Below are 27,604 nucleotides of genomic sequence, written 5' to 3'. Positions count from 1 at the left end.
TAGTTTTTTTCCTCTCAAAAACTTGACCACAAAAATTGAATGCTTAATAAATAGGTCCCTAGTCTTTGCTTTTATAAATATGTCACATCCTAATACTGTACATGTTATTTTTTATATGAACTCAGGTGTGCATGAAGTGTAAAGGTGTTAAAGAAGCCAACATGCCAGTATATTGCAGCTGTGCAGCTCACAATTTCTGTTAAGGTAAACTACCTTAGCGGAAACTACCTTAGAGACCTACCTCCAAAGACAAGACCTGGCTAAACCTGGTTTTACATTATCCATCTCAATGAAAGATAGGTACATTTAGATAACATTTTTAAACAAAGCGTACCTGACCCCGTATTGCTTGGCGAAAATATATGATAATGTAGTTAACCTATGTCCAAAGTGCAGGGACGCGATAGGTACTCTGTTCCATGTCTTCTGGTCCTGCCCGGAGATACAAAGATTCTGGGGTGACGTACTACGGTTTCTGAATCAAAAACTAGCACTCCCAAATATTCACTCTCTAGAACTCTGTTTACTTGGATTAACTGGCGAGATACCACTTTGTTCTTACTCCAGACTCTGTTACCGGCAACTTCTCTATTATGCTAAAAAGGCCATTCTAATGCATTGGAAGTCCCTGGACCCCCTTCACTACAATATTGGAAAAAGCTGGTAAATGACACTCTTCCATGTCAGTAAGTGACATAACTAGCCAGAGGGTGCCCAGAGAAGTTTGAAGCCATTTGGGGTACTTGGTTGGACACACAAAGAGTTTGATTGGAAAAGGTTTTAATCCTGAATGGTTGTAATCTGTGCCTTAAGGTGGCCATAGACGTAGAGATCCGCTCATTTGGCGATGTCGCTCCCATATGCCCACATTGATATTGGGCTGAGCCGATCGGTTTAGAATGTACCCAAAGGGTCGGATCGTGGGACCACATAGACGCACAGATGCGGCCGCAATCCAACAGGATTTTTCTACCTGCTGATCGAGATCTGCCCGACTTTCGAGATCTGCCAGATATAGATCAGAGAAGCCCATCAGATGGCCCCACACACGCCTGTCGGCAGCTTTTATCGGCCCATGTATGGGGGCCTTTAAGCCTCCCTTTTCTCCCTTTCTTCTCTGTTCCTTTGTTTTTGTTGTTGTTAAAAAGTTTCAAAAATAAAAACTAAAAAAAAATAAAACTCTGGATATAACCTCCTTTAGCTTTCAATACTACTACTTATTAATGTCGAATTTTGCCTAGCACATTTGAGAAACAATGCAGTCCTAAAACAATGGCATGAGTACTACTGGACATATTACTTTTGTAGAAAGGTTTATTACATGGCACGTCAATAGTTCCTAATTGATTTATGGACAATCCTTTGCACTTTCAAAATCCCCTGACAATGCCCAAGTGAAGCACCTTGCCTAGTTTCCTGAGTAATATGAGAAGCAGACAGGAGGAGGGGGGAGCAACAATATGAGGTTTTAACGGAGATGAAACAAAGACCACAGGAGCCACATTTTCCCATAATTACTTGTGAAATCTTGTTATAAGAGAAATTGTTTCTCACCACTTCCCCAATGGATCCCTAGGGATAAACAGAGTTCTGACTTCACAAATAAAGTGTAAAGAATAACAAGATGGAGAGAAGACAATATAATAGAAAAGGAGATATGTCTTTGGCAGATGATTTGGTAGAAAAATGGAATGAAAGAAAAGTGGTGGAATGTGAACAAAGTATATAAATTAAGATCAGAAACAGACCAGGGCTGTTATGCTCTTATTTGCAACTGAAGCTAATTAGGTCTCAGATGAAAAGGGCACAGAATAATAGAAAAGCACAGCGCAAAAATGAAACACAGAGGCCATGCTGAAGGATACAAGAGTGTAGAGAGGATGCAGTGGGGCACTGATTCATTTTCAGTTTTTTTATATGTCAAAGAAAAATAATATCTAATGAGTTGTGGGGATTATAAATATAATTTTACTGTGGGCCCAGTAAATTATAGTTATGTGAACTAAATATAGGTAGAAAATAGACAATTACAAAAAAGTGCAAGAAATTATATGACAATAGAAAGAGCAGAGAGAGGGAAAATTTGAAGCTATTTCTCAGTCTGCCTTAAAGATTGAATACCGACACCTGTTGCACTGGTTGCTTTTAATACAGGCTTCTGTTTGGGCTGTTGGCATGCAGTCCCATTTAGCAAAGTAACAATATACAGTATTTTCTCTGCTCTACACTTCTGTTATTACAGTTATACAGATATTCATGAGCCTTGTCCTAATGATCTTACTGTATATTATTTTGAGTTTCAGGCTTAAGATAACGGCAGTGAAAATATCAGCTTCCTGGTGGGGGTAGAATACCATCTTGCCCCAGTCCATCGTGTATGATTGTAAATTCCACTGCAGGGCCCATGTCCTTGTAAACAGGCTCAACAAGGGTGCAGGCAGAACCAGAGATACAAGACGACTCCTGCAAAGAGCTGACAGTGGTAATCGCTGTTCCATCCTCCAACTTCCATACCTACAAACAGAGGAGAGGTTAATACCTCTTGCTATGTAAGATTGGGTGAGGGAATTATTTGTAATGCAAAGAAGGGTAAAAAAATGATTTGTAGTACATCTAATCTCATGCAATATATAAAACTAGGTAAATAATTGGCTGTGCAACACTAAAAAAATAAAAAATGTTTCCATTATAGTTAGTTAGCCAAAATGTGATCTAGAAAGTTGCCTCTTGAGACAACTTCAAGAGATTTTGGGAGACTGAATCACCACATGGGTTTTACCAACAGCAATTCACATCACTGCTGGTGGGAAAGCATTTACAGGAGATGAGTCACATGCAAAAGCTGAAAAATGTTATCGCCTTTGAAGGTACCCAAACATTGGCCAGTGTTTATTGCTGAATAATTAGATAGAGGTAGAAGTCTATTGTTTCTACCTGTATATCTGATGATTCAGCTCTAATGGGAGGATGTAATATGTTTCATTAGCACAAAAAACATTCGTAAAGACCATAGCAAATGTTAGCGACCATGTTTGCATTCTTTTTGACAGATTACAGTGTCCTACACGACTTCCTCTCAAAGTTTGGGACCAAATGAATTTTACTAACATTCGCAGTGTATGTGATAAAATTTCACAGTCGCAAAATATTTAACGAAACTCCAGCGCAGGTGTTAATGCTAAATTTTGCTTAGCAACGTAATATTCACCCGCAAATTATTTTACATTAAAAGCAGCACAACCAATGGTTGCAGTAAAGATCGTCATTTTTCATCTATGGTCACCTTAATGCAGTCATTAACAAAAGCCAAACATATCTTCTCTGCTCTGATACATTCCCAGCCTCCCTATGTATGTTTAATTGCCCTTCTATATAAATTAGTTTCTCATTACCTCATCGAATTTCCGAAGGCTGTACGTGTGGTTTTTGTTCATGAAAGTCAGTAAAATCCAGTCACAGAGCACCGATCCCTTGTGCAATTTCAACAAAAACAGTAAATATTACAAAATACACATTACACAGTCATTTTGAATTCCCATTGCAATGGGGCCTATTTACTAGCATGTCAAATAAAAGCTCTCAAGGTCCTACAGAAGTGTATGCTGCGCTGATCCTATTGGACTATTTTTAATCAATTTGGACTTTTAGAGGTTCTCATTTATCTCGCTAAAGCTGGCCATAGACGCAAAGATCTGATCGTACGAATCGACAGTCCCGACATTTTTCGTCCGGCTGAGATCGGTCGTTTGGTCGATCGGACAGGTTAGAAAATTTCTGTCAGCTGCCGATAATATCTCTGCATGTATTGCCGATCGTACGATTTTCAGTGGGAGACTGTCACTAGCTTTGGTTGGACATAGATATCGTACAATTGCTGTCAGGGGCAGAACATTGCTGATCTGTTCTAAAACTAATCTGACTGGTAAGACTTTGATCTGAATGGTTAGTGGTGGGTCGGGATATGGGAAAGTCCGATCGTATGATCGGATCTTTGCATCTATGGCCAGCTTAATAATTGTCTGAAGAACTCACATTTCTATAGATTTTCAAATATGTTTATTTATTATTGTTTAGTGCTTTTTTGTTCATGCTTTTTATATTCGCATCTTTTAAATAAATGAGTGTATTCGTGGTTTCTAAAACCTCTAAAATCACTAAAATAAGAATGTTGATAAATGGGGTTCATTATATTTTCTCTTCCTTATTACTAAAGTACACTTTAAGCTAAAGCCCTTTTTTATTATGTCAGCAAATGCTGTAGCCTCATTCCTGCCTTTAAAGGCACAGTGACACCAAAAAATTAAAGTGTTTTAAAGTAATGAAAATATAATGCAGTGTTGCCCTGCACTAGCAAAACTGATGTGTTTGATTCAGAAACACTACTATAATTCATATAAACAAGCTGTTCCCTTGTCTGCCAGCAGCCTACAGCAATCACCTTCACGCATTTTTCCATTGTAAAATAGTGTTATGAGAAAAAATTGGTTTGTGAAATGATAACCCCAAGTTATTAGATGATAGAATTTTGAACTCTATAGTAATCTATAGAAGGAATTTTCATAAAACAATTCAGCTGAAAGCTACTTGCATTTTCCCTTACTACATTAATAACCTATATAATATATATAGGCTACTGCCCATGCATTAATGTCTTTCTGTTGTATGGTTCAGCAAAGATTAAGAAAACAGGAGATGCAGGTACTTGTACTGGTCTAGTCACATGCCTAATGTAAAAAGGGAAGGTCATTTGTGTCCCTATTTGTTTGATCATGTGTGAAGTGTCCTGATCATTGTATAGGTCTAATGGTATTAATAATATCATTAGGTATCTCTGTTTATAGGTCCTGCTTAATTGTTTGCCCACATACTCCTGTTACTGGTTTCTCAGTATTATAATCATGTAAAGGGCTGTTATACAATGTCATGACTGCAGCAGTTACTTACAATGCCAATGGATGTTAGGGCTGTGGCCAGGTTAATGATGGTGGGAATAAGACTGAACTTTCCAGCCTGTAAAAAAAAAAAAAAGAAACAAATGGACACAATGTGCATATTGCCTATTGCTAAAGGAGGGAGTTGTAAAAGCGAGAATCTCTCTTGTACCTGTCCATGCACTATTACACCAATTCGAATCCCATATACTTTAATAAGTGTCCGGGTCTCTGTGCCATTGTTGTTGTAATACTTGGCAAACCTGAAGGAAGGTAAGGTAGGGAGAGAGATAGGATACACAGTTACCTTGAAAACTTCTATATTAATAACAATATATGATCTTTTAACATAACAGAGTGGACTTTTAACTGTGGTCATGACATTTTGTATGCTATGTATGTTATGAGTCAAATAGCCAGTATTGTTTTGGAATTTTCGGTTTTAATTTCAGTCAAGTGTGCTAAAAACGGCATTCATTTAAAAAATGACTGAAAGTGCTACCAATTGGTAAATAAAAGGTCTTACCTTGGGTGCCATTTCTAAATAAAGTTATCATTGTAGGGTTCTGATTCTAAGAACTGATTAAGTCATTTTAAGAACTGATAGAGAAGTCCTGCTTCAAAAACATTTGCTAATTGCAGTTGGATATATTCTAATTTCTTGCGTAATAATGTATGGAGAATATAAAAAAGTGCAACCGTGCAATCTCCAATCTGAAAAAATCTGGGTTTCCTTGAGGCAGCTCCATCTTGCTAGTGCAGTGGTTTTGAAAAGGTGGGGTGGATCAAGATCTGGTATTCTGATGGACAATGGACCAGTAGTCGCTAGCGAATGACATTCATCTGTATTTGACTGTATAAGTCAGTGTGACTCACTTATAAACACAATGGGCAGTAACCCATAGTCATTTTTCTTTTTTTTCAGACAGCTGCAGGTTAAGCATTGAAAGCAATCATCTGATTGGATGCCATGGGGGTCGGGGGGGGTTTGCTTTTCTAGTCACCTTTCCTCATGTCAGATATGCCCCTGGGGATGTGATACCTGTAAACTTCAAACTGTGAATTACAACTCCCTGTTCTTAACATTAAAATCTATTTGAAGGCATATTTCAACATTGCTGCCATAATTGGATTTGAACTCTCCCTATTCCCATATCCAGTCCTTCACAAAACTTGCCACCTTTCTCACTCATGAAATACTAAACCTATTAATCATCCTTTAAGACAATAAATGATCTCCCTAAACTTAAACTTGTGACTGCAATGTATAAAACCCTCTCCACAATACCCCACCTTTATTCACAAGCATTGTTGTTTCAACACGCCAAACTGCCCATTTTTAAATCTCCAATAAGTTTTACACATTAACTAGAATACCTTAGCAATGTAATATGAGGTAATTTCTCACTAAATAACAACAGACATCATCCAATCTGCAAAATGATTGTTTCCCTCAGAAATAACCCACCTCTTGAGCCACACAGTAACTTTTCAGTTGCAGTCGTGTTAAATACTATCTTTGTACTGCTAACTTGCTTGGTTGCTATAAATATTTTGTCATCTCATGTGGGATCTTTTATCAGGAAAGCTCCAATTATGGAAAATGCATTTCTCACAGACTGATTTTTCCAAATAATCCAAATTTTTAAAAACATATTTTCTTTTTCTCTGTAATAATAAAACAGTACCTTGTGCACAATCCAAACTAAAATATAATTAATCCCTATTGGAAGCAGCACCAGCCTATTGGGTTTATTTAATGTTTACATGATTTTCTAGTAGACTTAAGGTATGTAGATCCAAATTATGGAAAGCGATGTTATCCAGAAAACAGGTCCCAAGCATTCTTGATAACAGGTCCCATACCTGTACATGTACCCAGTGACTTATTATTTTCTGGTCCCCCTGCTGGCAGGGCTCTCATTAACCTACTGTCTCAGTTAGTAAACTGTTGGCTAGTACCCATATGTACAGTGCTCTGGGCCTATGCAGAACTGTAATTCCTGCACCAAATACAGGGTCTGCCCAGCGTAATCTATATCTAAACATAGATCAGAAATATGATTGGACCATATAAAGGTCAATAAGCTGATGACTCAAGAGTAGTCAATTCAGCAGCCAACATCTGGCAGCGTAAGGGCACTTTCATTTGTATGTTATTTTTCAGGGCTAAATGGAGGGTTTTGTCCTCCTGGGATTTTAAATAACAGATCAGTTAAGGCTAGTGACACACGTTTAGATTTGGGGAGATTTAGTCGCCCAGCAACAAATCTTCTTCAGGCGACTAATTTCCCCGAAAAGCTTTCCTGCCAGCTAGAATCTAAATCGTCGGTGGGATGGCACTCTGAGCGCTTTGTTTTATGAAGTCGCCCAACGTTTCCTCATGCAGCAACTTCGGGCAACTTTAGAAAACAAAGCACTTAGAATCTCCCCGAATCTCGCCCTGTACACAAAGTTACAACAACTACTGACCTGTAATTGTATCCAGAAGATATTTTATTCTGCAAATCAAGGCGCCTAAATGAGTACTCAGGCCGGCATTTTGAAAGGTGCAAATCCAGGTTACAGTTCCAGTTGATGATGACTCCAATAATTCCTCCCTGTGGGAAGACAGACACAGCCAACAAGCAGTTAATTAGCACCTTGATACATTTTTTTTTTTTATATAAATATGTTTATTTGTGCTTAAAAGTGGGATCTCAGCTAAAATCCATCACATATTCATAGTTCATCAATTGACTGGGACATATATACAGTATCAAATTCCCCTCCCTTTCTAAAAAATTTACAATCCATGCATAATGCTGGTGCTAACAAGATCTCTCTGAAAGTTGTGAGCATTCCCAAGTGCTTTCCCACATTACACCAGCTAATAAATGGGAAGCAGTTGCCTGTGGACTGTATGCTTCTCCCTGAAAGGACTGCAGTAATCAAAATGCTTTTCTCAATAAAAAAATCAACCATTTTCCTCATTCTACATCTTCACATTACAGATAATGGCCATTTTACCTGAACAACTACTATCCAAAATTGCAGAGCTCAATACTTGCATTAACTGCCACTTACAATATTGCTAATGGTTCTTGACATGGTACTTTGTGCTGTCAGCTTGGTCAGGGTGGCAATTTTTATTGCAAAAGAATGATGTTAAAAGTTAGCAAACAATTCTTAGATACAATATTCATTTAAAGTTTGGTTCTTGCTGATCTATAATCTGACCTTTTTTGCCAGTTCTGTGAAATTTGCTCCAGCCTCACTCACAATGAAGCCCACAGTGAATATGGGACAGGAAGGAGACAGAACAGGGTGGTAGTTGCAGTTCCTTAGGAAGCCCTGGCCCTCTATGTTTCCCCTGAAAAAGAGAAGCAAATAATAAACATAGACAACTGCATACTGTAGCAGACACCATGGCATCTAAATTTAAAGAGGTTATGAAGGCAAAATGATCACTCATATGATGATCACTCTGTGTATTCTTTATACATTTTTAAACAATGTTTCAATATATACCTTTAAAAAAATGCCCAACCATTTTTAAACACAAAGAGTATGTATATCACATCTCCATGTTGGATATGGTGGGGAAGTTTTAAAAGGTATATATTGCAAAATTGTTGGAAAGTGCATAAAGAATACACAGAGTGATCATCATAGTAAAGAAAGCCAATTAGCATGTTTGTAAATGTTTAACTGTGATCTGAACTAAAACATCTGCATGCCAATATAACAGTTTAGCTCATATGCTTTTAAATGTTTGATTACATGTGCTTTTAATGGGGCTCATACTAAGTGAGTAATGTAACTACAATGATAATTGTACTTGCACTGGAAGTAGAATCAAGTGGTTAGTATCCTACCTTTCTTTTACAAATTATTTATTCTGCTCTGTGGCTGAAATTCAAGCTAGCATTATGAGTACACTTTTGGATAACCACAACTGTCTTATGTGACCTTATGTGAGATTTTATGTGATATCTGTTTTTAAACTCATAACTGGATTAACCAAAGTAAAGATAAGTAAAGTTAAATGCAAAGTTAAATAACATAGGCATAGTCTATAAAGAAGTGTTATAGCCCAGCGACAGCTGTTTAAGGCCCATGTGAAAAGGGGGCATATCCTTTATTCTGTTTTTAGCAATGCACTAAGGTGCAGCTCTTTGAGCACCTATAATGGAACCAAAAGTGTACCTTGTTCTGAATACATGGCTGTCTGCATTCAAAAGAGGTGCTATGTGTAAGATTTCTTCAAAGCAGGTAAAAGAGAAGAACAAGACATGTACCCATGAAATGCTTCCTAGTTTGTGCTACACTGCAAAATTACCTGCACACAGGACACGATGCAAGGGGCATGCCCCCAAAACGTTGCACCTTAATAAACACACAGGGTCTCCTCAATTTCATTGTGTCCTGTGTGCCAGTCATTTTGCCTTGTAGGATATTGGAGGGTGACGTTCCCTTTTACCATGCACCGGATCATCACACAAAAAGAGGCCAGGGTGTGCCGGTGGGTCATTCATTGGACTTCCCTAGTTTGTGCATCACTAAGATAGACTAGGAAGTGTCAGCAGCCGAAAGGTGCAGGGGAGCCCTGTATTTACCACCTGATATTGGCGCAGGGTTGCCTTGAATCTAGCAGTAGTGTACTTAGCACTTTGTGGCAGATTTTAATACAACACATGATGTACACATAGCCATTGTCCAAGGGAACTATGGGGGATTATTTTGCACCCCTTAGCTCTCTATTTCTCATGCATCCAGGGCAATAATAAACAATGCTTCAATTCATGCAATGCAAGCAATTAACAGTTTTTACTGGTGTACTGTAGTTAGACTACTGAAAGCAAACATTCTTTGAGTTGTTATCGGAAAGTAGGGCTGTTTCTAAGTCAGGTGCTGCCGATGGCACCAGACCACAATCCACCCCTTCCCATCAGTGTTCAGGACAGTCAACAGTCTTACTTGGAAAATCCAAACTGAGGGAAATGGATGTTGTTCTTGATTAATATAGTAAAGTTTTGGACATAATCCTGTAGGGATTCACTGTGGGAAAAAAAGAAAAGATACAAAGAAAAGGTTGCAGGTTTAGTGCGAGTATTAAACATGGTGGAATTTAATTACTCTGAAAATGCTTTGAATAGTCTTACTCCCAAAACACTTTAAGGAAGCAAATAATTTGCTGCATAACAATTAAATGTGACCCAAGCAAAAATGATGTGTTTATTATCATAACATTGTTTAATGTGCAGTACAAAAAAAACATATACTGGGTCAACAAATATATTAAACTAGTGAGGAGTACAAAAACACCATATTCCTCAAATAGGATTTTCTGAATTTAAATCCAATTTAACTCCAGTAATAGACAGCATTAGATTTGATGAGAAAATCGTATCTCCTAATCCAGTTCCAGTTTTTCCCACAGAGTTTTCATGTCATAAACCATCAGATACGTTTATCTCATCAAATGGGATCTGGCACAATATTTACTTCAGCTTCTGTTTACTCCATTTTTGTGAATTACCCCCTAGGTCTTTACAGAGGACACAAGGGCATCCCTTTAAATGATAAGAAATGTGATTTTGTTTTAAGGTGTCAAAAGAGTATTTACATTGAGAGCTGTAAGGATTTTTTACTCTTTCTAATGCAAACTAGAGACAGCCTCAGATTTTTTTTTCTGATTCAGAGAAGTTTGGTTGAACTTTGTATTTTTTTAAACCTCAGCTGCTATGCACTAATCACTCAATTTGATTAATAAAACTCACAGATGAGAGATATGGGTAAATAGCAAAAAGTCTGATTAAATCATAAAGTAAAATGAGAGAAAAGTGTAAATCCAAGAGTGGCCATAGAAAGAGATTAAAACAGTGCTGTGCAATATAGAGTACACCTTTTACTAGCCTGGCTGGTAAAAATTATGCTTAAAGCCAATGTTATAGGGAAAACACATACAAACATGAGAAAGCTGGTATTTTTTTCCAGAAAAGGTGCCAACCCAAGGTGAAAAATGTATTTACCCAATGCCTGCCAGGACAGGGATAAATTGTTTTGTACATATTCTAACCTTGAATAGTACAGCAGACACAGTACAGCTTTTCAGGCATCAGCTGAGAACAAAAAGCCTTAACTGCACAATTTCATAATAATAATAATAATAATAAATAAAGCCCAATCAATGGCAGACCTTTAACATCCCATTCTGCATAACATGACATGTTTAAAATGTAATATACTTTGTGCAATTATTTAAATGGTTTATGACACAGACCTGATCGCTGTTTCATCTTCCAGGGGGCACCAAGCAAAGATCTCACAGGTTCTGAGTGATCCCCGTCCAGCAATGATACAGTGTCCCGTCTGCTCCCCTGTGACAGACATACGCCAGGGAAGCTGTTTATATATATTTATATATAGGAAAATTTATAGTATACGGATGCACTCTAAACTTACAAAACAGTATCTAAGGTGCAACCCCAATAGGACAAAGTGCACAAAATGAACATAGGTGCACTCATGGGGCCTGAAAATAAGTGAATAAGTTGTTTAAGTCAACATTTTGGTTCTAGTCGAAGACCATATGCCTTGAGAAAGATCTGACCAGATCTGAAACATGAGTTGAATTAAGAATAGTTTTATTTTCTTCAAGCCTCATAAGTTTCTAATTCATTCTGAAAGTAACTGTACACATCACTGGTTTTGTTACATAGCGATTATACATTGTTTGTCATATAATGATATCATTTTGTGCACAAACTTGATTATGCGTATTATTTATGTTAGCAGAGAGCTGATCTGAACTGCATGTGCAGCTTCTCTGTGAGTGAGGACACACACCAACTTCTGTGTGAACAGTAACTTGGTTGCTTTATACAACTCAGCATAACGTGTGCAACAGGAACTTTTCATAGAGAGCACACACAGGAAGAGGAAGAAGAAAAACACACAGGGTTACAGGTCAAACATGACATCACATTGCTAAGTAAAGATAGACCTTCCCTGCATTAAGTGACATCCACTGGAACAATCTCTGTCTGTTGTTTTCCAACAATTTATACCAGTGTATATAGCTCCCGTTTCTTATGTGCTCTGAGACACATTCATTCACATCGTGTATTTTCAATTTAAATATTCAAGTAATTATGTAATTATTAAAAGTGTAAACATAGTTGAAATAAATGATGTTTTGCTGAGTTATGTAACAATATACTGTATATGAATGAGGCACAAAATCACAGTTATCCATAGCTTTTATCTTTTGTGTATTATATATATTGGCTATGCTCACTATAAACTATAAGGCTATTGGATATCACAGATAATTTAATTAAGCAATAGCCTGCAGGCCTAGTGCCATTAAAGGACGTCATCCAGGGCTCAGGATTCAAACATACATTTTTACAACTTCCTTATATAAGTTAACTGGAACATCTTTGCTCATCATGCATTAGTGAGGTCACAGCTGTAACATAATATCGCTATGATCATATTACAGATGTAATGCTAAGGAGTGTCTTTACCCTCAGCAGTGAAATCACATTACTACCTTCTTTACTAAATCCCACAGCAATTTCATTTTGGATACAATCATTCCAAATGATAATTCTGTTTATTTCCAGAATCTGGAGCAGTGAAAAATAAAAGAGCTTGGCACTCTGTTGTCTCAGTTTAAAAGTTTAAATATATGCTATATTGGTTTCTGTTAAAACTGACCATTATATGTGTGAATGTAGCAGGGACCTTAGACTGAAAGCTGCACAGGGGCAGGTGTAAATGATGTATAACATTGTTAACGTGCTGCAGAATATGTGAGCCCTATATATAGGAAAAAATAAAAATAATTTTCAGGATTAATTATTATTATCCATTGGAATGTGCATCTAAGGACTATGTCATAGCTTTATAAAAACAGAATAATAATAATAATAATAATAATAATAATAACAATAATAATAATAATAAACCTGAGGGCCAGTAATAAGAGGAAACATTTGTACTTTGAAAGCAAAAAAAAGATCATGAGGGAGAGTGCCAATAAGACATCCACTGAGTGGGTGCAGCTGAGAGCTTGTTACAGAGGAAATCTGTCATTCCAGGAATTACAAGTCATAAGCAGGGCAGGAAAGACATTTCAAAATTGTATTTGGGAATGATGGCAACATTTTCCTAGAGAAAATCATTAGGTTACCTCCAAAAACGTCACACATACATATATTTTTATATATTTTTTCTCTATTACTTTAAAAAAAATGACAGATGTTTCTCGCAACAATAGAACTGATTTCTGAATATATCAATTCCAAATGTGTTTTATAGTTTTATATCTTGTATAGCTATATTCCAAGAACTCTACAATATTGACATTTTTAAATTAGTTTAACTAATTAACCCCTGAAAACAAGAAAAACTAGCGGTATAGTGCAGGCAGGTAGTCAGTGAGTGAGGTGGGGGTCGGGGAGGAGGGATTTTTTTAAGGTGCGCTACTACTATGCCTAATGCAAACTTATCTTCATGGCTACTGCAAGCGCAAAAACTGGCATGCATTTTATGAGTCATATAAGCCCAGTAAAACATATATTTTTGGCTAGGTATGCATTCTGGCAAATACAAAATGAGTAAGTGCAGCATGCAGTTCTAATCTAATTTCTAATTTTTTAGAGGATTTAGAGCTATTCATTTTTTTTTTTGATAATTCAGAACTTTTTTGTTCATGTTTTTTATTTTTGGATCTATTAATAAATTCCATGACATTCGTGGTTTTAGAGAAAGTGAGATTAGTCATGGTTTCAAAAACCTCTAAAACCACTAAAATGAGAATGTTGATAAATAAGCCTCCAAGTATGTACATTTTGCAAACTGTGTCAGTTAAATATGTGTATATATATGTACAGCTTTTAATAAAGACAATTCTATGTCATAAATATGTTCTAGTTCTAACTAGGCAAAACCAACAAATTGGTTTTAACTATTGTTTTAACTCCCATTGGGGGACACTGTTTTGAGTAAATGTACAGGAGGTGAAGCGGTAAGGCAGCTTTGACTCGTGTTACAGGTAAGACTTCCTGTGAACATATCTAAATATGTTGATTGAATATAACTAATGGAGTAACTAGATATTACTGGGCTCCACAGCAAATTATTTTTCAGGCCCCCAAAATGTTTAGAGGTTGACTTGTTTTATCAATATTTATTGAAACTTTACATGAATTAGGGACTCATGGCACCCCTATACCTCCTGCCCCCCCTGCAGTTGCAGAGTCTGCTTCCTCTATAGTTACACCCCTGAATATAACCTCCCCTTAGGAATAGGATCTCTATTGCCTTTTTATTAAGATATTAGATGTTGGGTGCTTTGGGAAGGGAGTCACATCACTTAGGCAAGGTAATATCTGTATATTAACACACTATGATAATATTGATAACGCACCATTCCCAAGTATATGCATCTCTCCGCGCTTACAGTCCTCGTCAGTGACACACAAAGCATTAGGTACAGTCCTGCTCTGAAAGACACCATTATGGAAGAAAGAGAGTTGCTATAAGAGACATGGCAGGAGAAGTGAGAGGGAAACTGAAGGGATAGAAGAGCAGATATAGAAATATATTGAAGTTATGAAGAGAATTATACACAAAAAGCAAGGGCATTACATTCTTTAACTTCAAGGAGACCCTTGTTCAAGTATTTATTTTTCTCCTTAATCTTTTTATAAACAATCCCTTCACACATTACCATGTCAGACTCCTCACCTCTGGGCAAGTTCCCATGGTCTGTTGCTTGGTGCTTTCTATCCTGGTTATAATGGTGAAAACGCTGCCCCCCTGATCCATAGAGAGGAGTTAATTAGTAATACATAAGTCCAATATTATGCATTCATTATATATGTATGTCCCTGACATTTTTTGCATTCTTACCCACAAGTCCTTGGGCTTTCTCATAATCTTGATGTTTTTTCATTTCAAACCTGAGCTTCCGTCCCTGTTTTTATTTCCTGCTCATTCTCTCTAAATATTGTATCTCATTCTCTCAGCTGACTTATTCTTATTGACTTCTTACATCTTCCTCTACAGCTCAAAAACTCTGAACTTCCAAATGTTCTTCTTGCTCCTTATTTATTTGGCACTACACTGTGTACATATTGCCTTTACATGAGTGAAACATGAGTTATAATAATACAAGACATCCAAATTAGAATACAAGAGCAGTGAGATATTTGGCCAAATGTTTACATAATAAGATGGAAAGAAAGACATACAGCGACAGAGGGATAGGCAGAAAATGCTGGTGTATAATGTTGATCATACAAATGTTCTTTTGTAGTAAATATATCTTCAGCATGTTTTTTACCCTCAGTGCAGTGCTTTACAATGGATTTAACCTTTGTTCTTACCTCGGGGGGCTTCACATACTCAGCTACATCCCAGATCTTCTTTATCCCTCTGGGGCCCTTGGAGGTAGAGACCCCTTTTACCTTTGTGATGACTGCACTTTCTGGGCCTGTCTCTTGTGCTTGGTATCCCTTCTGAACTACAAATACATACCTGCAGAGAAAACAGATGCGTAGGTGCCAGGAAGGCTTTTTCTGGTACCAATGAGGTTTTATGTCTGATTTTCTATATCCCTATATTTCCTATATCTTCATTGTCCGTATCATTTATTTACTGTATTTATTTATAGAGCTCCAGCAAGCTACACAAAGCTTTTTATTAATTTATAATTGACAGAGTCTAACAATAATTTAACAAACAAGTGTTACAGAGTAAGAAATAGTATACTTACTCGTAAAGAGCTTACAATCTATCTGCCCTGTACATAGATATTTATAAGTAACACTTCATTGAAATATGTAGCCCATAAGTACTTTAAAGTATAATTGTAAATGAAGCTAATGTTATGCCTGTAGTTTTCACCTGTGCCCTCTTCATGCAGTGATCTGATAAAGACACCCATTAATAGCAGCCCCCTTAATGCTCTGCTCCGCACTCAATTTTATCCTACATTCACGGTCCCCTAATTACTCCACCCCATCCCTGCCACATCTGTGTCCACATAATTAAAGAGGTGCAGATGCATTATCATTATGTATGTTTCTCTTTCTCCACTTTCTTTGTGTCTGTCTTTCTATAAAACTCCCTCTTCATACAAGCCTCTATCACTTGCCTGCCATCATACCCTATTCTGCTTATCCTCTCTCCATATGTTCCTTCTTTTTGCCACAATCTCTCCACTTACCAGACAAAGTACACAATGATGAGTAGTTGCAGAAGCCTATAGATGGTCCCTAGGCGACGATTCTTAACCACAATTACTTTTTGTGTTTCATACGACCAAAGCTGCCCAATCCAAGACATGGAGCGAGTTCTGCAGCCTGTCATGGGCCACTATCTACAGGTAAAGACTCCCAAAACTAGTTTTGATGTATACTCCAACAATATTGTTCAGGTTTATAATGGGAGAAAATTGTACAGGATTATAATGGGAGTGCAGCCTCCTAGACCACCCAGATTCAGCTGATGTTTATGCATTATCAGCTGGCTCCTCCTGGAGTTGTCTGTAAAGTAATTATTACTGATCTAGAATGGGTAGGGTGATGGCTTTCAAGTAAATAGATAAATGTGGAAAACTGTACATTGCTGCACTCAAGTGGACAGGGAGAAGAAAAATATCAAGATGAATAAATGTTTTTATTCTGTGCCTCAGCAATCCAGTTAATAATGCACATAATGATGTGATATACAAATGGTAAAATGAAGAGTTCTGTAGCTAAACTCCCAGGTAATCACCACATCTGGACACACGGATAATGCTCAAACTCAGAAGATAAGATTTATTGAAAGGTGCACCAAATCGGCAGATTAGCATTTTTTTTTTACTTTAAAGGTACGATGAATCGTTTCTATTATTTTTTAAATAGCAGAGACACACAAATTACCGCAAATACCTCTAAATACTGCATGCTTTTAAGAGCAGTTCATGCATGCATACTTTATAATGGGAACTACATCCCTCCAGTGACCCCTGCTCTGTCCACATCACCCCTTACAGCACAGCAAGGCTGATGGCCCAATGTTTGGCAATATGACTTCCTGTTACTAGTCATGGCAGTGATCAACAATGAGAAAAAAATTCTTCTTCTGTGCCCTATACTTGAATGTGCTGTTTTATTTCCCATTTAAAGTCTCAAATTACAAGATCAACTGAAGTTGGCCATATACAGGCTGATAAAAGCTGCCAACTAGGCCCCTCCAGACTGATTAGAATATAATAGATCCAGTTTAGAATAGATACTTGAATTGGTGTTAGGATCCCAGGTCATAATGACAGTCAGTGATTCTGTGAGTAGAGAACTGCTGGATTATGCTGGCTGACTGCTCATTACAGAGTGATTTCAAATGCACTTTATCATCTGTTCTAGGTAAGTGTTATATTGCTGTTGCATGGTACTATTGATGATTAACTGAATCCTTTAATACTTTTTTGTACTTTTACCCTTTAATACTAGTTTGTCTTTTGTATTAATCATGAATAAAAGACTATGGAGGTAATAAAAGCTGGGCAAGGTTGCACAAGGTCTAGTTACCCATTGTTAGTTACACATAGAAACCAATGAGCAGGCTACATTTACTGATCACCTATTTGAAAGATAACATCTGATCAGTTGCTGTGAGTTGCTGCTAGTGCACAATGTGAGACTTTATTTACAGTATTCCCTTTATAAGGTTGAAAGTGTTAGCTTAAATACAGATAGCTGTAGTGAGGAAGATGTGAGCTCTAGCACAGGCCCGAAAACAGCTTAGAAAGTCTGGAGATACTTAAACTTTACCACACGTATGAGATTTGTTATCTGGAAACCCATTATGTGAAAATTTCTGAATTATCGAAAACCCATCTCCCATAGACTCCATTTAATCCAAATAATCAAAATTTTAAAAAATGATTTTAGCTTTGTAATAATAAAACAGTACCTTGTACTTGATCCAAACTAAGATATAATTAATGCTAATTGGAAGCAGAACTAGCTTATTGGGATTTCACCTGGACAGGCCGGTATTTGGAAGGGCTGTCCGGATTTCTAAATTAGGAAATACAGACTGGACATTGAAAATAATGACATGGCAACCAGCCAATCGCACATCGCTACCTTCATCAGTCCCATCCCGACATTACCAGTCACGCCCCTGACATCACCAGCCCTGCCCCACCTCCAACATCATCCGCTCCTTTGCCCATTTTCCGGCCCCAGAAAAGGTGGCAACCCTACTATGGTTATTTAATGTTTACATGCTTTTCTAGTATCTAGATTCTAGATTCTAATGTATGGTTCCAAATTACAGAAAGATCCGACCCGAGCATTCTGGATAACAGGTCAATCAAATTTGTGGGTATGTTATTAAGTGCCGAGCAAGACTACTGGAAAGGTGTCCAACCAACTGGAAGAATGAAATGTGCTTTGGTAACAGAATCTGCCTTTATTGTGAATGGAGCTCTGCAGAAAATCCCAAAGCATTCCAACTGTTACAGCACTGCAGTGCCATTTAAGGGGCAGTATACGACTACAAAGTTATGTATAAATCTTTTTTTAACATGAACAAAATAATTAGGGCTTATGAGAAAAATGTATTCTGCCTGTTCTTTTAATGTAAAACATCCATATTTTCTACATGTTTTTCTATGATTAAGCACAGAACAGTTACTAGCCATTACTATTTACGATTTTTTTTAAAAAGAGATAATAAGCGATAGACAAAGTCTTCCTTTTCCCTAGCAAGAGCAGCCTTTGTCTTAAGATGACTAAACATGGGCCCTAGCACCCAAAGATCAGATCAAAGGGTAGGAATGTAAGTGATGGGACTAAGGACTGTATCAACGAATTAATGTTGTCCTTGATCCAATGGGAATTTTAAGTCTGCCTGATCGTCATCTGGCCGATGTTCGGCCACATATCGATTATGGAAGCCCGTTGGAGGGCCCCATACAATACTTTATATGTTGCCAGCTTTTCTTGGCCCGTGTATGACCACCTCTGTTATTCTAACTGGAAAGGGTAACATGATTAACTGCTTCCTCCTTTTCCCAAAATTGCTCTGAAGAACAAAGAACTTGGAAACTGAAAGCCCTATGTAGTGCACAAATAAGCAAAAACCACAGATATGGTCAATTTATGTTGAAAAAGTTTTTTTTGACCTACACACAAAATAATGTACATACTGTGGTTGGCAAATTAACCCAAAAATAAATTGACCAAAATACTGTCTTCTTCCATTTCTAGTAAGGGTACCTCAGAAGTATCACACACACTAATAAATGCTTCAATAGTGCTAGTCAATAGTGTTGTCTGAAAAATTTATGATTTTCTATGAAGGTGAAAGTCTATGGGCTCAAAAGCCACATAACAGAAGAGATGCTGAGAAAGGCTACACTGCCACATAATCCCATTTCTCATTGGCTCCAATGATATTATAAAACAGGGTTGGCAGTAACCTTTAACCTCATTGTCTCACTGTATGAACTGAAGTAAAATAAATATTCCACCATATGTAATAAAAGGCTCTCGGTTTGCACAGTAGTAACCCCATAGCAATGATAATTGCTTTTAAACAGGTGACCTGAACACTCTTCCTGCTAATTGGTTGCTATCAGTTACTGCGCTTGGCCAAACTTAGTGCCTTTCTATTATATTACCTCACCCCCACTGACTTTAAAATTGTCATAAATCACTCACTATCATTTAGGGATATAAATTTCTAGACAATGGTTATTCTGTATTATCACCATATTTCCTACCAGTCACTTATCACTTAACTGCATCTTTTTATCTTCTAGGGTGAATGGGATAGAGAATTAAGGGAAAGGTGAATGAGCTATTGCAGGTAGGTTACTGTAGGTCGTGCTGAAGGGACTGATGTTTTATAGAGACAGAAGCTGGTGATGTGTAAGGGAGGTCCCTACTATGGACCTTATATAAGCAGCCCACATTCAGTGGCCAATTATGACAATAATACAAATATTATGGTAAATACTTTTATAAGATGTCCTGATACTGGTTAGAGAGGATGGTGACTTTTGTGACACCTCATGTGATAGGAATTACCGGTAATGAGGACTCATGTCACAGTGAACCTGGACTTTCATCCCCTGCATGCGTGTCTGAGAACAACAAGGGCTCCCAACTTTGTCTCCTCACTCGCACTGTGTGTAAACATGGAGACTCCTCCCACAACAGGAGAATAAGGTGTCATATGCAAACATAAATATTGCACTTTCTCCTTAGCATTGATGTACCATTGAGTGTCACAGAAATGTATAGCTGCAGAACATAAATGTAGTTCCAGACAGGCCCGGATTTCCTCCTACGGTGCCCCTAGGCCTCTAGGTCCTAGCGTCTGCCCTGTTTCCCGAACACACAATCGCACGAGCCGGTTCACTAGGGAGCTCGGCTCCCCTGTACTTTTTAGGATGTGGCTGGGTGACATATCGCCTCTGAAATCTAGACCTTAGACCTCGCAACAAATCTGGGCCTGATTCCAGGAGGAAAGAGTAAAGTAAATTCATTTTTAGTGGTAATCTTGGTTTTTAAATCCAAAATGAAATAAATATATCACGAAGGTTACATTAAAAAAAAAGACTTTACTATGAGATTTTTTTTTCCAGAAATCTGCAACTGAGACACCAAGAATATCCAAAGCAACTTCCTAGGGAATGTCAGAATGTAAAAGCAAACCCTGTGTGTTCCACATGCTTTGAAAGGAAGGACATGTGTGGCTTTGAGAGATCAGTTTGAGAGAATGACTGGCTGACATCTGTTTACACACACACACACACACCCTTCATTCATTCCCTTTTCATGTAGGTTGGGCCTCGATGGTGTCATGTTTTACCTGAGTTGCATAATATCTATTATTCCCTGGAGACTTGTATCTTATAGCTAAATCACATAGTCCAATCTCAGATATGGATGCGTATAACGTGTGGGAAGTTATGTCACAGTTCTCCTGTTCTATAAATGGGGATGTGAAGAAAAAGGAAGGACAATGGTGACACTAATACACAATGAACTGACCCTTATGCAAATCTAGCTGGCTAGGTACAAATCCCACAGCTATAGCAGAGTTGTAGTAACCAGGAAAGAAGTGATCTTTGGGGTTTGCGTGGTGTGGGTGTGACATTGGGAGTGGAAAGAGATGTATCACACATCACCTCATGTCAGTAATTGCTATAAAAAGAGAAGTCAGAGCCAACAGCTCAGTTGTCTGACTCAACGGCTGAAAGGCAGCAACATTTTAGTTTTGTGTTAGTGCAGTGGAGCTGAACACATAGCTGCCAGAATGGTGTTGGGCATCTCTGTGCTGTTGGTGGGACTGCTCATTATATGTGATTGTGTGACTGGGGCAAAGACCGGAGTCAGGTACAAGAGGGGCTTGACAATGCCTGGGACACTATGGTGCGGTGCAGGGAGCTCTGCGGATAACTTTACCAATCTAGGTGAGAGAAAATCTCCACAGTCACCATAACACTTCTTATAGTTATGTATCTAACAACCACCAGAAGCCCCTACTGCTACTTACAACCTATACATCACCTTATGCTGGTTGCTCATGCCATTCCAGCTCATGTGCTCTATTCACAGTAAGACCAGGTAATAACAGTTAGAGAGTTCTATTCTGGAGAATTCTGGAGACCTTTTAGCATTCACAATAAATAATGATGGCAGAAAATCTCCCCAAAATATATAAATATATAAATATTTTTATATCCGCAGGATAGAAATAAATGTATATAAAGTCAGTTAATCATTTTAATTGTTGGCGGTTAAACATTATCAATTATCAGATTGGTGGGACTGGGAAGACTTTGACTTTTGAACTTCTTTAAATATACGTACATACCAGCCCACATCCTTATTACAAAGTTTACGGTTCAATCACTTAACTGCTGCTTTTCTGTGTTCAGGTATTTTTAATGGGGCAGATCTTTGCTGTAGAGAACATGATCACTGTTCCCACCAAATTGAAGCATTCCAGTTCCAGTATGGGATGAGGAATTATCGTCTGCACACAGTGTCACACTGCCATTGTGACCAAAGGTAAATGTCTTTGTTCTGTGATTTTGCTTATAAAAATATGAGACATAGAAAAAAAGAAGAAAAATTGATCAATGCACATTCCCTGGTCCCCTGTCATATCAGTAATCTATGCAGATGCATGTATTTACAAAGACAGGGGTTTTTTAGTTACAAAATTATGATCATAAGATTGATTAAACCACCATACCACGTCACGGTAAAACCTATAACTATTTACCGCTGGTCATAATTTCAAATGCTAAAGCCTCCCGGCATAAGAGCATTACCTGAAATAAAGGTCTCCCGACCTGGGCATTGGATTCAGTCATAGGGTTTAGTCCTCCCCCGCCATTAGCTTTCAAAGGGGAGAGATAACTTAGACCCCAGCATTGGTTGCATAAGATTAATCCTCCCCCTCTTGCTGCTTTTAAGAGAGAGAAACTGCCCAGACCAACACCCATTTCCAAAGGCATTGTTCCACCATTTAAAGGGACGGGTGTGGGGGTGCTAGAACATGCCTTTGGAAATGCGTGTTGGTCTGGGCAGTTTCTCTCTCTTAAAAGCCGCAAGCAGGGGAGGATTAATCTCATGCAACCAATGCTGGGGTCTAGATTATCTCTCCCCTTTGAAAGCTAATGGTGGGGGAGAACTAAACCAGATCAGTAGCACTTCCATTGTATTTCAGTACATTTTTATTAAGCCATGGAGTGCTCCCACAACCTTTCCTTTTTGCATTATGAAAATATGACCTGAGCACTCATAGGTGAAGGTCTTTGTGACTCCACAATGAGTGCAGCACATACTGTAGGTGTCAACTGTCCCACTCATTAACTTGCGGTCATTTAGACATGCATGTTAGGGAGTACCAGTGGACATAGGACACAGTTGGGCCTTATACTTATCACCTTAGTAAACCCTTTGTTAAACATGAGTGCAGTGAATGGGGCTTGTACTAAACACATTTGTTGCCTATTTTAATTATGGAGATTGTAGCTAACAAAAAACATACATTTGACATATATATAGTATATTCAGCACAAGCTGCACTCATGTTGAAAAATGGGTCATACTGCTCCTTTAAATACAGCGCTTCGCTGTACCTGCTCCACTGCTTAATGTACAGTACCTTGAGCTGGATTTGTAAATTACCTGCAAAATAAGAGCATAAATTAAAAAAAAAAGACTCATTGAAATGTTGCAAAGAATAGGTAAATCTATATCATCCTAAACATTTATATAAAGAGGAATTTATCACTGATAAATTCCTCTTCATAAATTATCAGCCCCTGTGGAAGTGGTGTAGATTTCCCAACAAAGAGGGAGATGCAGATACATTCCAAGCAGGTAGCTGCAGAGTATCTTTAATTGTGATTCCCATAGTATTTGTTTCTCATTAGGGTCAACAGGAATGCTAAAACGGCCTCCACCTAAATGAATAAATACTGACAGAATATTAAAAAAAATTGTTAACTTCTATGTCACTTAGAAAGGTGCCATGCTGTGTATTGTGAGTGTAACCTGTTGTGGAAATTGACCAAATGTTAGATTTGTAGTTCAAAAACAGCTGGAGTGTTGAGCATGTTTTAAATGCTTTTGGAGCTGCAATGTCAGATTATGGCATACATAATCCATGGCCTGGTATTGTAAATGCAAACTTTTGTCTGTGTCTCCCTCTGAAACCTGACACTGTCTTCTTTTTAGTTATTTTTACTTGTTAGTGGGATATGCAATTCTTTTCCACATTGTTTCAATGATTATGATATTGCAACCTGCCACCTCACACTTGAATGTACTGCACATCTCCTTGCACTCCTTGCACCTTACACAGCATTTTGGAGGGCCAGATTTAATTAAAATTATGATGCCATATATTGTAGCCTTTGAATAGACCGGGAGTCCAAAGAAATCATGTGGAGGGTTACATCTGGCCCTATATGTAAGCCTATATATGTATATGCTTCCCAGGAAATGCTTCCCAGGAAATTAAGTTTTATTCTGCATGTGTAACTTTTGCACGGTTCTCATCTTGCCTCATGGTGAACTTTCCTAGATACCAAAAAACCTCACTACATCTTCTTCTCTTCTCTCTACAGATTTAGACTTTGCTTACATGGTCTTAATGACACAATCTCAACACTGGTGGGCATCATGTTCTTCAATATTTTGGAGATGTCCTGCTTCAGCCTGAAAGAAGAAGAACAGTGTGTGGAGTGGTTCTGGTGGGGAGGGTGAGTGTTCATCTGGGAAAGTTGTGTGCACCTTTTTCTGTTCACCTATTGGCTTTGATAATTTTTTCATGTATGTTTCATGTTCTCTTTATAGATGCAAAAGGTTTGATTTGGTACTGAAAGCTGAGCTACAGAAACAAGCTTTCTTCAACTATACCCACCCTACAGACTTGCAGACATCTATAGCTTCTTCACATGGAGACACACTTGTACCCACTTCCCCAAGTCATACTCAAGCTCCACCTACATTGTCTCCAGTCTTTGGTGGTATTGCTAAGAAAAGAAGAAGACTTCTAAAGAACAAACTACAAGGATACTTTTTTAGAGGATACCAGAAATTTAGAGAACGAAACAGCCAGAAATCCGCTGAAAGAGACAGCCAAGAGCTTTCTGACAAAGCAAACCTTATACCCAAAGTAAATAATGTACATACACTTGTACAAAAACACAAGCAAAAATGGACAGAAATATACAGCCTTCCACACAAGGAGGCAATCAGCCTGGGGCAAGAAGAGGCAATTAAGGCCCAGCAAATAGAGGCAGAAAGCACTTTAGTGCTAAAGACAGGCAAAGTCTCAAAAGATGGCGCATACAGGGATATGGAGGAAGAGACACTCAAACACACACTTAAAGAGACAGAGAGGAGTAAAAGGAAGCAACGTGCAAAGAGAATGAAAAAACATAGATGCAGTAACCCTGGGAAAACCAGTGACCAAATCAATAATGAGTCTAAAAGTTCAGGAGAAGTAACACCTATGTACAGAAGGAAATAACATCCAGAAATTGTCAAGAGTTCTTATTAGGCACATTACATGACAACTGTGTGCATCTGCGGAAAGAACAGTCCAGTCTGAACCTACCTATGAATATCTATATTTAATACATCAAAACTGGTTCCTTGTACAGTGATGACTTTATTGATTGAATATGTTGGATTCCACTCCAACATATTCTGCAGCACTGTACAACAGATGGGTGTATTTACTGAACATACAGAAAGAATGCCCTTCTCAATAGAGCTTAAAGTTTAAAACAAGAAAGGGGTAAGAAGCAATATGTGTGGGGGGTTGGGCACGATCAGGCATTAGAAAAGAGGGATATGATAGTGTACTTAGAAATTCATTGTGGCATACAGTTTCCACTGAAGGAATTCTATGCTAGATGCGGGTACGCTTCTCTAAAGGAATGTGTTTTTCAAGAAAGGCAGAGAGAATGGAAGAAAGTTCCATAGGACGTGGAAGGATATCAAAGAAATGGGATGCAGTATGCATGCATATGAAGAGGTAATGAGTGAGGTGGTGAGGAGTAGATTGCTGGAAGATACTCACATTTTTGTATTTATTCAGCGTTTAATGTTTTATTTATGTTTTTTATCATAGATTTTTATTGAGTAGTTTTGTCAAGTAGGGGCTCGGTAAAGAAAGAAGAAAAATGGTGGCAGGGAGGGGGAGTACAAGCTATTAATAATACAACCAAAATACAATACAACAAATATAGTATATGCAGGTATAAACAACACGAGTGAAGTTATTCAGGTGCAAATCCAAGATGTATGCAAAGCAAGCCTAGTCAACCTATATAAAGTACTTTTCCCATGTGGCTCTTGTGATCCCAATACGTTATAAAATCAAGGACCTATGGTAGTTTTGTATTAATTTGTTTCCTTAAAAAGGAACCACCTGAGCCAGGTATCCCTGAAATCATTTATCTGTCTAGATGTAGAAGCAGAAAGTTTACCTTAAGCAACCATTCCTCTGGAAAGGTAGAAGTGACCGATTTAATTTTAAGTGGAATAGGAAATTTGACTGCATTAAGCAAATGCCTCTCCAAAGTACAATCTGGGGTATCTGTTTCATCTCTTATGTCCCAGAAGAGTAGGACCTTTGCTGGGGAATTTGTTACTTCCTGGCCCAAGATATGTCTACATAGTTGCAATACAGAATCCCAGTAAGGCTGATTCAGTGTGCAGTCCCATAGGATATGGAGTAGAGTGCCTGTAGCTGATTGGCATACCCAGCAGACATTTCTAGCTTGTGGGAAGATTTGTTTTAATTTTTATTGGGTGTGTGGTACCAAATCTTGTAATTTAGTTATTGAATTCTGCAGCACTGTGAACTGAAGAATAAGTTACATATCCCTTTCCCAAGGGCTTCCACTGAGAGGTCAAGCTTGAGTCCCTTTCCTATGACCTAAGTGCTTGCGATCACCTGGTGAGGCTGGGAGCTTATACAAAACAGAGATGGTATGGTTTGGTGTACAGTTGGTGTAGCAGAGTGGCATCAGATCCCTGCCTAGCTAGTTGATTCCCCCTAACTGTGTATAAAAATGTTTAACCTGAGAGTGCTGAAATTCATGGAATCAAAGCAGCAGATGGGTGGTCCAGTGGAGGTTTTGTTTTTTATATTTTTATTTACATTTTTAGTTTAGAGGACCTAACCAATTGCTTATCATGTGCACAATAGTGGTACAAATAAATGACAACTACTGAAAAGAACTAACAGGTGCTATTGATCTGATCATACTGGGGGCTCACCATATCTCATTAATATCTGAATATATCTGATATTTACTGAAAACAAAAAAAAATTGGTGCTCATAAAAACAGGGCTGGATTTACATAGCGGGCTGATATGTCTTGCTGTCTTTGAGCTGAGCTGCACACTACAAACTTTTGTGCTGGGCTACAATGTATATGCCACTAGGGTTGTGATAAATGGTTTATTATTTCATGTAACATCTTGGGCACCTACTGTATAGACAGGGTTTTCTTGAATGAACAAGAAAAAAAGAAAGACACATTGTATGTAGATTAGAATCCCTGTTCCTACAAAATGATATACCACTCCTCCTTAATGAACACCGTGCATTATATACAGGATCATGTAAATATGAAAATTAGGTGTATATATATATATATATATATATATATATATATATATATATATATATATTTATATATATGTGTGTGTGTGTGTGTGCACTTAATGCATCCATTAAATATTACATGGAAAGTTCATCTTTTTTTGTTGTATAAATGTCTGGGAATAGCCATTAAGGCTGTTGTTTACCTCTAAGTTGACTTCTAGTATGTTACATAAATGCCTATTCTTAGCCTCTTAATTTTTTAATTGTTTTTTAATTATTTGACTTTACATCCTGCCTCTCTTCAGCTTCCTCTTTAATGTGGGTCAAGGAACTCAGTGGTATAACTAGCCATGGTGGGGTTCAGGTGCAGGATGTGCAACCCCCCCCCCGTGATTGCACAGTGGCGCCTCTCGAGATGCATGCCAAAGACTTTCCCCTGCCACCTGCAATAAGCTTTATCAGCCCGCTATGTAAATCCAGCCCTGTTTTTCAGGGCTGGGTGGCACCCCTGTGAGTGCAAATTTTC

General features: G+C 37.9%; 2 protein-coding genes across 2 annotated transcripts; one reads left to right on the top strand and one right to left on the bottom strand.

Moving 5' to 3' along the window:
- Positions 1-1,051: 1,051 nt before the first annotated feature.
- p2rx2.S (purinergic receptor P2X, ligand gated ion channel, 2 S homeolog) lies at positions 1,052-20,944 on the bottom strand. The gene is made up of 12 exons (XM_041580232.1): positions 16,156-20,944; positions 15,314-15,464; positions 14,673-14,744; positions 14,353-14,428; positions 11,197-11,293; positions 9,891-9,971; positions 8,151-8,283; positions 7,404-7,531; positions 5,104-5,194; positions 4,945-5,010; positions 3,393-3,470; positions 1,052-2,514 (listed from the first exon to the last, which is right to left on the bottom strand). The coding sequence occupies exons 1-12, from the start codon at positions 16,296-16,298 to the stop codon at positions 2,329-2,331; spliced, it is 1,302 nt and encodes a 433-aa protein (XP_041436166.1). The 5' UTR covers positions 16,299-20,944; the 3' UTR covers positions 1,052-2,328.
- A 111-nt stretch (positions 20,945-21,055) lies between these two features.
- LOC108707053 (protein PROCA1) lies at positions 21,056-27,107 on the top strand. Its single transcript, XM_018243986.2, has 4 exons — positions 21,056-21,405; positions 21,874-22,006; positions 24,079-24,213; positions 24,308-27,107. The coding sequence occupies exons 1-4, from the start codon at positions 21,249-21,251 to the stop codon at positions 24,984-24,986; spliced, it is 1,104 nt and encodes a 367-aa protein (XP_018099475.2). The 5' UTR covers positions 21,056-21,248; the 3' UTR covers positions 24,987-27,107.
- Positions 27,108-27,604: the final 497 nt, after the last annotated feature.

This window comes from Xenopus laevis, chromosome 1S (genome assembly GCF_017654675.1).
Source record: "Xenopus laevis strain J_2021 chromosome 1S, Xenopus_laevis_v10.1, whole genome shotgun sequence".
Lineage (NCBI taxonomy): Eukaryota > Metazoa > Chordata > Amphibia > Anura > Pipidae > Xenopus > Xenopus laevis.
The sequence above is the reverse complement of the archived record's forward strand: the minus strand, read 5'-3'. Positions and strand labels throughout refer to the sequence as shown.

Bases quoted from the DNA above. Each gene is read 5' to 3' on its own strand.
- p2rx2.S (XM_041580232.1), bottom strand. From the start codon at position 16,298: ATGACAGGCTGCAGAACTCGCTCCATGTCTTGGATTGGGCAGCTTTGG. The intron at 5,195-7,403 runs GTCAGTAGTTGT...ACCTTCCTTCAG, and splicing joins TCTTCTGGATACAATTACAG to GTTTGCCAAGTATTACAACA. The intron at 2,515-3,392 runs GTAATGAGAAAC...CTCTGTTTGTAG, and splicing joins GCCTTCGGAAATTCGATGAG to GTATGGAAGTTGGAGGATGG.
- LOC108707053 (XM_018243986.2), top strand. From the start codon at position 21,249: ATGGTGTTGGGCATCTCTGTGCTGTTGGTGGGACTGCTCATTATATGT. The intron at 21,406-21,873 runs GTGAGAGAAAAT...TTCTGTGTTCAG, and splicing joins GGATAACTTTACCAATCTAG to GTATTTTTAATGGGGCAGAT. The intron at 22,007-24,078 runs GTAAATGTCTTT...TTCTCTCTACAG, and splicing joins CACTGCCATTGTGACCAAAG to ATTTAGACTTTGCTTACATG.